A 13,249-nucleotide genomic window follows, 5' to 3' on the forward strand; every position below is an offset into this window, starting at 1 on the left:
GTGATAAGATCAAAAGGTTTTACCCACCCAGTTACAAAACAGACATATACTTCTAACAGCTTTATTAATTGTCAAACGACACATGTTATTTATATACTGTCTTGTTCCAAATGTGACTCTTTTTATGTTGGTCGTACGAAACTGTTATGGTTTGTAACCGACCCCAATCGCACAACACAAGACAGGTATGAGAATAAGCCAAAACAGGGCATTTATTCAATACAAACAAAAAGCGGCACTGTCCCTTTAAGGGAGAACACAAAAATACTGGAAACAAAGAAATAGGGAAAAATGTGGCACTGTGCCTTTAAGAGGCGAGCAGGCTAAGGGGCTAAGGCTAAAGGACAGGGCCAGGGCAAAAAGGTCAGGGCAGGAACAGGGGCACTGGAGAGGGGGAAACAGGGACAGAGGCCCGGGGAGGCGGGCTGGAGACAGGGACAGAGAAACAGGGTTAAGGCCTTGGACAGGGCGAGGGCCAGAGCTGCTTACAGGGATGGCAGGGTTCAGACGGCGGAGGCCTGGCAAGGAGATCCTCCTCGGAAGTGAAGAGACACATCCTCCCGTGGGATAGGAAGCGATGCGCGCCGGCTTGAGCGTCTAGACCAGATCTAATCCACTCCCCCGGCCTAGACCAGATCTAATCCACTCCCCCGGCCTATCCCAGATCTAATCCACTCCCCCGGCCTAGACCAGATCTAATCCACTCCCCCGGCCTAGACCAGATCTAATCCACTCCCCCGGCCTAGACCAGTTCGAATCCCCTCCCCCGGCCTATCCCAGATCTAATCCACTCCCTTGGCCTAGACCAGATCTAATCCACTCCCCCGGCCTAGACCAGATCTAATCCACTCCCCCGGCCTAGACCAGATCGAATCCCCTCCCCCAACCTAGACCAGATCAAATCCACTCCCCCGGCTTAGACCAGAACTACTCCACTCCCTCTTATCTGGAACAGATCCAGTCCCACTTCACGCACCTTCCAACCTTCAGGTGTCTGTCTATTTAACTCATTGAGCGCCACGCTATTTTCCCATCTTTACTCAATGGCGCCAGCGTTATTGACCATTTTCGCGATGTTTGCAGACCCATTGTGTGTTCTGTATTATAGCTATGGAGACAATAGTATGGCTCATTTGACAGGCACTGTTTATAGTCCATATTGACAAACCAGTTAGTTTCTACATACTTTCGTTTGTGCGCAATTCCACGCTAAACATCGCCCGTTTCCAAATAATCCAGTCTCGTTTTCTAGATGAGATATGACGTGTTATATGCATATGCACAAATCGTTCCGGTTGCTCGCCTGTTTTTACGAAAATGCGATCGTTACCAAAAGCATGTTTTAGGTTGGGTAAAATACAACGCTGTGATCAATACAAAAGCATGTTTTAGGTCCGGTAAAATAGACCTAAAATAGACCTTACCTTAGTCAGAAGGTACTCCAAAATGAATAATCCATGTAATTCCATGGCGATCGCCATTACTCATGTGCATTGGGTCTGGCTATAATACGGGAAACAATAGGTTTCAGATGAACAAATCTCTGACAGATTTCTGTGTGCTGATTCACTTTGAGAGGAAGGGATTCCTGCTGCCGGAGGTACCTCAGTACTGAAAGACACCTTAGAGACCCAGTTCAAAAGGTAGGTGATACTGCCACCTGTCGAGATTCGATCGGCATTGCAATTATAATGTAGGCAGCGGTGCCAGGGAGACACAGGCAGGTCCGTGCAAGTGTTTAGAGAAAAATCGAAAAAATTAAAAAGGATCTAAACCTGAGAAATCTCGGTATTGGCGCTCAACCGTTGGATTTGAAACCCGAGAAATCTTGGGTATGGCGCAGAAAGAGTTAATCACAGATTTGGCTAAACTCTTCACCTTCATCTTCCACATTATCATAATTTCTTTTAATATTCATCTCCATGATGGAGAGCTTTGTAGGGTGGTGCAACAGCAATTACCTCCAACTCAGCAAGGAGCTGGTGGTGGACTATCGTCAAAGCAAGAAGAGGACCTCAACTCACATAACCATCCGAGGGGAGGAGGTGGAGATGGTGGAGACCTACATGTTCCTCGGAGTACACTTGAACTAAACTAGACTGGTCGGACAACACAGAGGAGGCGGCATGGTGGTGTAGTGGTTAACACTGTTGTCTCACAGCTAGAAGGTCCTGGGTTCGATTCCCACGTGAACGCAAATGCTGTCCCGTCCCTGACGAAGACAGATAGGAGCGCTTGGATTGGTCGCCGGGCGCGGCCCACCCGCAGACCATGTCTGCTCCCGGCTGCCCTTGGGGGGAAGGACGACGGGATGGGAAAAGTGCAGAGACACACAGTGCATGTGTGTGTGTTCCTGTGTGTCGCCCCTCTCGCATATGTGTGTGTTAATCTGCATGACAAATAGGGCTGCAACAATTAGTCGACATAATCGACGTCGATTATAAAAAATCGTCGACGAGGAATTGTTGCGTCGATTAGTCATTTTCAATTTTTTTTTTTTTACTACCTATCTTTGTGAAAGTGGCTTCTCAGCTCTGGTCCAGCCAGCTGATGACTTCTTAGCTTAACATAACAGACCGACAGTAAGTTTGGGGGAACTAATGGGATAACTGGGGATGTTGTTTGGTCCTGACAAGAGTCTCAAAGCAACTCTGAGGTCATGCTCAATGTCCAATCTGTTCCTCTGCTCTGTCTTCAGCTGGACCAGAGCTGAGAAAAAAATTATTTTAAATTTTTTTATATAATTGTTTTTCGATTAGTCAACTAATCGAAAAGATTATCGACAGATTAGTCGAGTACCAAAATAGTCATTAGTTGCAGCCCTAATGACAAATAAAGACTTCTTCTTCATCTTCTTCTCTACAGGAAGGGACAGAGCTGGTTGTTCGACCTGAGGTCCTTCAGTGTGTGCTATAGACTACTGCAGTCGTTTTACCTGTAGTAGCCAGCGTCGTCATTTTCACCGCTGTATGCACGCGGGGGGCGGGGGGGGGGGGGGGTGGGATGTGGTTACATTAACTCAAGGGACACCAACAAACCACCACAAGGTGGTGAGGAAGGTTAGCTCTGTGGTGGGAGTTATGCTGGAGAACCCCTCCCACCCCCTCTATGAGGAGCTAGCCAAGATGGGGAGCACGTTCAGCCACTGACACACCACTACCCGCCTCGTCCAGTCCTTCATGCCAGTGGTCATTAGGCTCCACAACTGGGGGCATGGAAAGAAATAACGGTGGCAGAACTTGAGAACTATTAGAAGTGTCTTACACTTAATCACTAAACCCTCCGTGGACTCTAGTGCAGTGTATAATATGACCGATAGGGTATACAGAGCCTCATCTGCACCTTTTTGTCTAAGAATGACTAAGAGAATCCAGTCAGAGGGAGGCTCGGCCTCTGCGGGTAAAGACACCACCATACACTTCTAGTGGGTCATAAGTGATGATCAAGAGGGATTATGTTTGTATGTTGTTTTTTAGGATAATTCTATTTATTATGGCTTTAAAGTTTAGTCAAATGCAAGAAATGCTCATAGAAGACTACTGAAAAAAGGAAGAACCCATGTAGATTTTGATGACCCTATGACCTTTCTTCTAGTGCCACCATCAGGCCAACTTTAAAATGTTCAAATGAGTGTATCTCCTGATACAATAGTCATACAGCCATGAAACTTATACCCAGCTCCTCATCGACAACCAATGAGGACCGATGAGACTTTTTGAAAAATAAATGTTTTACCTGCTCTACTAGTTATGCCTTTAGGGACCCTAGCCTTATTTGTACACAAAGTATATTTCTGTTGTCTTCGGTCAGCTTGTACAGACAGGAGCTTGACTTTGTATTGTTTTGTGGATAACTAGCTGGAGCTAGTATGAGGAACAACATGGATTGTGCTGAGAAAGGACTCGTCATTGGTAAGTAGCAAATAGGGCTAAGGTTCCAAAATTCCCTTTAACCAGAATAGAACATTAAGGAAGCAGACAGTTTTCCATTTTGTGAGATTTATTCACGAGCAGATAAGAAACAGGTTTGTTGGTACAAAGGTCAGAGGTCAAAGCATATCCATCCTAGATGACTTGAATCAATCAAGGAAGTTACAGCTTTACCCTTACAAATATACCACTTTTTTAATTGCTGCATTAATTAATTAATTGATGCAAGAATGGGCTTCAATTGTTGAGAACTTGATGAAGACGGAAGAGGCTTCTTCATCAGGACAGTGATTACTGGTTGGTTTCACTCAGATGAAGTTGATTGGTTGAGACATGACTCCAGCCCCTCCACAGACAGGCGTGTGATTGGTCAGAACAACTTTTTTATTCGTCATCCTCTTCAACCAGCTCAGCGCACACATCATCGTCAGCGACTTCCTCGGTGACCGACTGAATGCGTGCCTCGGTGTACGCAACGGTGACCACTTCAGGGGCCGTCACCACCTCCGTGACGGTCGTGACGGTCGTCACGGTCCTGCTGGAGCTGGAGCTGGAGTTGGAGGATTTGGAGAAGGATACGGAACTGCCGCTGTAAGGAGGTAAGGAGAGAAAGGGAGAGAGAGAATAAGAATATAGGGCCACTTGAATAAATACATTTTTCAAAAAGTCCTCTATTCAAATGTACTTCTAATAATTTCATTCACACAATGCACAATGCTCCAAATAGTCTAGTCCCTTGGAAATACATAAAAAGAATAATTTCATTCAAACTATTCAGAGATATAATAAAATAAGCCAAATAGAAGCTCTAGCTCAATTTCAGTTTCAGTTTAAATTTCAAATTAATAACTGGCAAACTATATTTTTATACTAGAAATATGGGAATCGATTTCCAAAAGGCTATATAGCATAATATATAGTATATATATAATACCATTATAATTAGATATTATAATAATTAATTCATCTTATTAATTCCTTCCTTTTTCCAGGTTCTCTTATGACCGTAAAAACCCTGTTTTGCTCCTGCTTCTCCATGCCTCTCGCCGTGTCTCTCTCTCCTTCACGGCCTGTCTTTATTTTTAGCTGCAACCAGCAGCTCTATAGCTCACTCTGTCGGTTGATTGGTACACAGATTTTTTTCAGCCTCTCTTGCTAAAAGGGGGCGTGGAAATGGGAGTGGCCTATTGCAAAAAGGTTGCGGCTATTGCCAATTTGCGCTTGCGCTTTCTCCCTCCCTTCCTCATTCTCTCCATCCCCGCTTGTACATTTGCTCGGGTAGGTGTAGAAGTTCTAAATTGTGCAACTCCAAAGGCTCCTTTCACAGCAGAAGGACAGGTGTATCCATAGGATAATGAACTATCTTTGTATCATTCTATCTATGGTTACACCCGTGTTTACCCATCTATGACAAGTCAAAACCTCTGCAACAGTGGCCTGTATTCCAGCCCCTTGAATCGCCCACTTCTGCCCTTTTTAATTTTTATAATAATTCCCATAGTAATTCTATGGATTCAGTTCAGGCGATTCAGAATCATTTGAATTGAATTTAAAATGCAATTTAGGGGACTGGATCTGTGCTATTACATAACACGATGCAGTCTTAACTATAATTGGCACTTACGACTATTCTGACCTATGGCGACATTCAAATCATCTATCAAAAAATACAAAAATAAAAATAAATATAATTTTTTTATTTATTTTTTACTAGACTTCACTCAGGTGTATTATTGATTCTGAAGTGTGTGTGTGTGTGTGTGTGTGTGTGTGTGTGTGTGTGTGTGTGTGTGTGTGTGTGTGTGTGTGTGTGTGTGTGTGTGTGTGTGTGTGTGTGTGTGTGTGTGTGTGTGTGTGTGTGTGTGTGTGTGCGTGCGTGCGTGCGTGCGAGAGAGAGAGAGAGAGAGAGAGAGAGAGAGAGAGAGAGAGAGAGAGAGAGAGAGAGAGAGAGAGAGAGAGAGAGAGAGAGAGAGAGAGAGAGAGAGAGAGAGAGAGAGAGAGAGAGAGAGAGAGAGAGAGAGAGAGAGAGAGGGGGTGAGAGAGATGAGGAAGGGGCAAGAGAGAAAGAGACCTGGGAGAGTATGTGTGTGAGAGAGAGAGGGGGGTGTGTGATTACTCAGCCCTTGTGTGGGTGAATGTAACAAGTTCCTAACGTTTTCTTTCCCCTATTATTTCATGCACACTTTTTTCTTTGTTTTAAATTATTATTTTCTTTTAAGTTATTTTGTGCATCAATCTGTTTTGAATTTGATGCAAATTTGCAATGCATGAGGGTCTTCCTTTTGTGTTAAATGGCTGCATAAAGCAAGCATTTGTTGACTCGCATGTTGATAAGAGTATTAAAGCTTGGAACTTGAAAAATATCTGTTTAAGGTAAAACATTTAAAAAAAAATGCGATTCATTTGCGATTAATCGCGAGTTAACTTAGGACAATCATGCGATTAATCGAGTTAAATATTTGAATCGATTGACAGCACTAATATTATGTCATAGTAAAATGTGTAAAATAAAGTGAACTTACCCTGAAGTGCCCTGTGACGTGATCTGCTTGGTTGTGTGGACCACGGTCGATCCACCACTGCTAAGAGACAAAGGAAATTAACACATGATAAAGATGAGAGGCAGTGAGGGAGCAGCCACTCTGATCCATCACAAAACAGGAGATGAAACAGAGGAATGCTGTCTCTTGTTTTCTGTTTAATTAGAACCTAGCTAACATAACATCGTTGCTATAGACGCTGACATGTCCATCAGTTCCAAAAGTTCATCCTCTCCAAACTTTTCTGTACGTCAAAACAGATACTAGTCTGGCGGAGACAGACTCATCAGCCTTGTTGGAAACTCCTCTCTGGAAGATGTTGAGGGACATCAGATCAGTGTGCCTACCGCCATGTTTGATGTCCTTCAGTGCTGCTAATCTACCCTGAAATGTAAAGTGTCTTAAACATCCTCTTTTGCTTTTAGCAAGTGTTAGCACTAACATTTGCAACCATGTTAGCTATGTTACAGCTAATCCTAGCTAGTGTTCATCAAACATGGCCTTTGATTAACAGTAACTAGCGTTAGCAGTAACATTTGGTAGCTCATATTAGCTCTAATGTTAGCTAGCTAATGTTAGCATTAATACTAGCTACAACAATACTCTAATAGAAGATGTGTTAATGTGTGCTTTGCAGTGTGGGGTAGATTAGAATGACTGAATGACAGAAACAAGGAAGTGGGTACTTAGTCCATCTCAAAGTATCTGCAGCTCTACATCATGTGGATCAATACCTGCTAACCCCTCCGTCCATCAGCCTCCTATACTCAGCGATCTCCATCTCCAGTCTGATCTTGATGTTTAGTAGCATCTCAAATTGCTGCGCCTGGTTCTCAAGGTCTGCTCTGAGCTGCATAAGCTGCCCCTCCATGTTGGTAACCTGGTATTGATAAGAACAGATTGAAAGGGTTATTGTCAGGTATTTATGAGAACAGATTTAAAGGGTTATGGTCAGGTATTGATAATAACAGATTGAAAGGGTTATTGTCAGGTATTTATGAGAACAGATTTAAAGGGTTATGGTCAGGTATTGATAAGAACAGATTGAAAGGGTTATTTTCAGGTATTGATAATAACAGATTGAAAGGGTTATTGCCAGGTATTTATGAAAACAGATGTAAAGGGTTATGGTCAGGTATTGATAACAGATGTAAAGGGTTATGGTCAGGTATTGATAAGAACACATTTAAAGGGTTATGGTCAGGTATTGATAAGAACAGATGTAAAGGGTTATGGTCAGGTATTGATAAGAACAGATGTAAAGGGTTATGGTCAGGTATTGATAAGAACAGATTTAAAGGGTTAGGTAAAGACTTTGGAGTTGGTTTCAATTAAGTCAAGACAAATATAATTAAACCCAACAGCAGATTGCCAGGCTGGTTCAGGAGGCTGCCTCCTGTCTAGCAGTCAAAGAGGTACCGACAGTGCCCAATACTCCCAGAATGCCACACCCAACCCCCATTGACATGTGTACTAACCTGTTCTGAAGATGGGTATTGAAAGCTATATTAAATGGTAAATGGCTGCTTTTTTATATAGCACTTTTATCCAAAGCGCTTTACAATTTGTTCCTCACATTTTACCCATTCACTCACACATTCACACACCGACGGCGGAGGCAACCATGCAAGGTGCCAACCTGCTCATCGGGAGCAATTAGCGGTTAAGTGTCTTGCTCAAGGACACATCGACACACTGCCCGGGAAGAGCGGGGGAATCGAACCGGGAACCTCCGGATTGCCAGACAACTGCTCTACCTCCTGCCACTGTCGCCCCTAGCTAAATACTGTACCCAACAGGCAGTTCCTTGCCATAAGTTACTGTGGTAACTGTGGTAAATCAGTCCTCATGAAAGTCCCATGCATTACATTACATACTGTATCCAAACATAGGCTGATCTCACCTTGGTCTGGTAGCCTCCCAGCATCACAGAGTAGCGGTTCTGTGTTTCAGCCAGAGTGGCCTCCAAGGACGCTTTCTACATGGGAGTCATGGGTAGAGACTATTATATTTCAGCAGTGGTGGAGAACCAAATAAAGAACACTTGAATAGAAATTGTATTCATTAATACATGTAAATAAATCACATTTTCCCTCAAAAAGATAAACAAGTTCAACAATTGTATCCTGGTAAGTTTCTCACCATGCTGAGCTGGGTCTGGAGCTCCATTTCCAATGTCTGATGCATATTCTTCACATCTCTAGTCTCTGTACTGGACGTCTGTACCTCTATTTGACTAGCTACCACCTCTGTCTTAACAGCCTCCGCCTGGGAGGGGAGAGGAGGAGGAAGAGAGGAAAAGAGGAGAGAATGGTTAAAGAGAGATTAGAGGTTTTGTAGAACTGCAGCTTATAGAAATGTCCACAGCAGCAAAACGGTGCTTTGCAGCAGGAACTTGACATTGAACCAGAGACATTTCTAAAGTTGGACATATACCCTTTGCTTTCACTTCACATGTCCACATGCATTTTGAATCCTTCTTAGTAAGCATTTGGTCTATTTCAAATGAGGCACACAATGGCACAAGTGAAAGTAACCTATGAGCAGGTCAAGGTGTGAAATCTGTTCCAATAAATAAAATGTTCCAAGTTACAAACGTTCATGGGGACATCCTTCATTTCACAGGCCAAAAGTTGGTTCTATGGACTGGAAGTGGCCATAAATGCCATAAGGTAAAGTGTACCTTGATTTGGAACCCAGGCCTCTAGTGTAATGAAGTCTACTTTGGTTTGGCACCAGGCCTCTAGTGTAGTTAAGTATACCTTGGTTTGGAACCAGGCCTCTAGTCTAGTTAATTGTACCTTGCTTTGGAACCAGGAATCTAGTGTAGTTAAGTGTACCTTGGCTTGGAACCATCCTTCCAGTTCTTTGTTGGTCTTCTGTGCTTGGGCCTCATAGTGTTCTCTCATCTCCTGCATTATAGCCATCAGGTCTACCTGAGGGGCAGCATCCACCTCCACGTTCACCTGACCTCCAACAGCAGCTCTCATAGACAGCATGTCCTGGAAGCAAGAGCATCCAGAGACGAATCAACAACCAACGGTGAGCATCAGAGATGACGTACAGACTCAACAACCAATGGTAAAATAGAGTCCTTCAACGATGGTACCAATGGAAAGCAGGTCCTGGGGAGACAAAACCTATACCGAAAAGGATTTCTTTCACTTTCTAAAGAAAATTCCAAATTTCCATGCAGTGGTAGAATAGGTAAAACATTGGCATTACTGTTCCACTGACTTTGTTTACAGGATACAGTAATAAATATAATAGTAAGGATAGAGGATAGAGTATGGTTTAGCACCAGCTTGGTGTGTTGTATGGTGTACTACTATTGTTTAGATGCTGTACTATGGTTTAGAAATAGCTTGGTGTATTGTATGGTGTAGTAGTATGGTTTAGAAATAGCTTGGTGTATTGTATGGTGTAGTAGTATGGTTTAGAACCAGCTTGGTGTATTGTATGGTGTGTAGTAGTATGGTTTAGAACCAGCTTGGTGTATTGTATGGTGTAGTAGTATGGTTTAGAACCAGCTTGGCGTATTGAATGGTTTACTGTAGTAGTATGGTTTTGTACCTCCTCGTGGTTCATCTTCAGGAAGGCAATCTCATCACTCAGTGATTCAATCTGCATGGCAAGGTCTGTCTTTGACAAGGCCAGTTCGCTCATAACCCCCCTCAGGCCAGCGATGTCTGCCTCCACTGACTGACGCATTGCAAACTCATTCTCATACCTGGAGAAAGGAAAGACATTTGTTTCCTTTTTCATAATTTATTTCCCCATTTATCTGACAATGCAGGTTAATGAGAATATTTTTAAATGTAAAGTGATCTATACATACTAGGTATGTCAATATTAATGCCGTAATTTTTTATTGAAGACTCCTCTGACTGATAAGTACTGAAAAGTACATGCATTTCTTTATGACCACAACCCCTCAGAAAGAAAGAAAGAAAGAAAGAAAGAAAGAAAGAAAGAAAGAAAGAAAGAAAGAAAGAAAGAAAGAAAGAAAGAAAGAAAGAAAGAAAGAAAGAAAGAAAGAAAGACTGTAGGAACGAAGGAACGAAGGAACGAACAAGCTAATTGTGAGGGACTGACTTGACTCTGAAGTCGTCCCCTGCCAGCCTAGCATTGTCGATGCCCAGTAGCACGGCGGATCTGTCGAAAAGCATGTTCGTGATCTGAAAATAAACATAATGACATCATCAATAACATGAAACCTATTGGTGCATTCCATTGAAGTGGGAACTAGGCAAAATTCCAACCGCCCTTGAAAATTCCAAAGGAACAGCCCTTGAAGTCAGTTTGCTGAGTGGGAGGTTGGATTTTTACTATTTATGACTTCAATGGGATGCACCATAAACGAAACACGCGATTACATCATCAACATGAAACCTAGCAGAACACATATGACATCATCAACACAAGACCTAAACAGAACACATAATGACATCAACAAGGGAATTTTCATGGTTGACTACCATGACAAGAGTCCCAATGCCTCCCACCCCCACTCCATCCAACCCCAAGAGCAGCATGACAATAAAACAGACAACTACTGGTATCCTTAACGTGTTCATTTCCTGCTTAACTTAATTTCCCCTTAAATTTGCCTTTAACCTCTTAAGCCCGGAGCCTATTTTCTGAAAATCCGCCTAAAATACATACCTAAGTAAATGGAATATTGCTCCACTTCTACAAGGGCTATTTGCATATTCTTGGTATCTAGGGACATCTATGGACCCCACCGTCAGAAATATTGTGTCTATTACTAGGCTTGCTTAAATTGTGATGAAACAAAGGAGAATATGAATTATGATTTTTCTTTGCATCTTTGACAGTGAATAACACCATGCTAATAATGATCAAACATTAAAAACTGATCTCGTTCAGTACCTTCTTGAGATCATGTGTACAAAAAATCTAAGGAAATGAATAAAGGGAAGATGATTAAACAGAAGGTTCTGTAGATACAGTACTGAATTCTCCCATCCGGACCAATGCAATTTGAAATATTATTATAGAATATAGAATAGCAGGCTTATAAATTACCTTATTATAGCCAATTTGCATATATATATATATTATCTTTCAAATGGCCGAGTTCAATTTGGATTTAGTATCACCAGGCATGCATAAGAACAGATAATGAAATCTACTGTAATCTACTGTACTTTTTTATTTTCACCAGGGTGCAACCGTTTTGAAACTAATTTCAGATCTAATTGTTGCTGCATGCTAACAATAGGGAAGATAAACTAACTGTGTTTCAATATTTGTCAATAACGTTACGTTTTGTAGTATATTATCCCAAATAATAAGAGTTATTAAAAAAATGAACCCCATAGATCCTTTCAGGAAGTGTAGTTTTGAAAAATTCCAACCCAGATCCAGAGCTATGAATGTCCTCTACAAAATGGCCACACAAAACTACAATTCCCATTATTCAAGATTTTCCAAAATGGTCACCTCTCGTGAAATAAACAGACATTTAAAAAAGAAAAATCTATCTAATAACACTTTAACTTATTCCTAAACTAACGTATTGATGATAATATACATTATAAATGCTGTTGTGACATGGTTATGATGTTTATACTTGAATACGTTTGACAAAAAAAACTATACTTTTGTAGAACACTCTGGAAATATTGATTTATGACACAATGTCATTTCGGGACCGTTCCTGTCGGGTGGAAGAGGTTAAGCAGATTAATATGTGTAGAAAACTGTTTCCGTCTGCATTCTACATCAATGCCATGCACATCTAGTTAATCTGCTGAAGTCATTCTATATAGTTCACTATGTTGTGCAGTAAGGAGGCTGTTTGGAGGGAGCTATCTTTAATTTTGTTTTAAATATATGTTTGTTTTTCTTGTTTTGGGCCCCCATTGACTTCCACCATTATTTCTAACCAAGCACCTTTTTCCTCAATTATCTACATGGATGAACTGAAATGATAAATCAGATATACTTCTTAAAATAATATGAGTATCCCTTTAATCCTGCCAACCTCCTTCACCAACATCTCTACAATACCTTGTTCTGGATTTCTGTGATGGTGAAGAAGAAGGCACTGTAGTCCCTGGCATCAGGGCCCGCCTTGCTCTCCAGGTAGGCTTTGATCTTCAGCTCCAGATCGGCATTGGCCTTCTCTAGATCCGCCACCTTCAGCAGGTAGTTGCCCAGACGGTCGTTCAGGTTCTGCATGGTGAACTTGCTGTCCACTTGAGGAGCTTGGTCTCCTCCACCTCCACCGGCTCCAAAACCACCGGAACCAAAACCACCAGCACCAAAACCACCTCCACCTCCACCGCCACCGCCACCGCCACCGAAGCCACCTCCAGCACCAGCACCAGCACCAAAACCAAAACCACATCCACCACCGGCGGAGAAGGATCTGGAAGCCTGGGAGATTTGGACTCCTCTACCTCCTGCACCCCCATACACGCTGCTTCCACCACCGCCCATCCTGAGGGACATGCCGCCACTGCCGCCGCCACCACCACCACCACCACCACCACCGAAGGAGCTCCTCGTGGATTGAGCAGACATGAAAGTGGTCATGGTGAGGGAACAGGTGTCTGTCTGTCTGCTCTGGTCGGGGAAGAGAAACAGAGTAAAGAGAAATGGATAAAAATCCACCTTTTATAGGGAACTAAGAGCACAGGGGTGTGTCATGGAATGGTATCAAATGGATTGTGTGTGTTTGTGTGTGTGTGTGTGTGTATATGCTTGTTTGTTTGCATGCATGCACGACTCCCTGAGGCCCCATGACTCTCT

At 42.6% G+C, this 13,249-nt stretch overlaps 1 protein-coding gene across 1 annotated transcript; it reads right to left on the reverse strand.

Annotated features, from left to right (window-relative positions):
- Positions 1 to 4,313: 4,313 nt before the first annotated feature.
- LOC311240676 (keratin, type I cytoskeletal 50 kDa-like) lies at positions 4,314 to 13,033 on the reverse strand (the record flags this gene model as incomplete). The annotated part of the gene is made up of 9 exons (XM_084329249.1): positions 4,314 to 4,518; positions 6,452 to 6,511; positions 7,204 to 7,349; positions 8,373 to 8,447; positions 8,612 to 8,737; positions 9,310 to 9,471; positions 10,043 to 10,199; positions 10,565 to 10,647; positions 12,506 to 13,033. The coding sequence occupies 9 exons, from the start codon at positions 13,031 to 13,033 to the stop codon at positions 4,314 to 4,316; spliced, it is 1,542 nt and encodes a 513-aa protein (XP_084185375.1).
- Between the last annotated feature and the right edge of the window lie 216 nt (positions 13,034 to 13,249).

Source organism: Notolepis coatsorum (assembly GCF_963971535.1).
Source record: "Notolepis coatsorum genome assembly, chromosome: 14".
NCBI classification, from domain to species: domain Eukaryota; kingdom Metazoa; phylum Chordata; class Actinopteri; order Aulopiformes; family Paralepididae; genus Notolepis; species Notolepis coatsorum.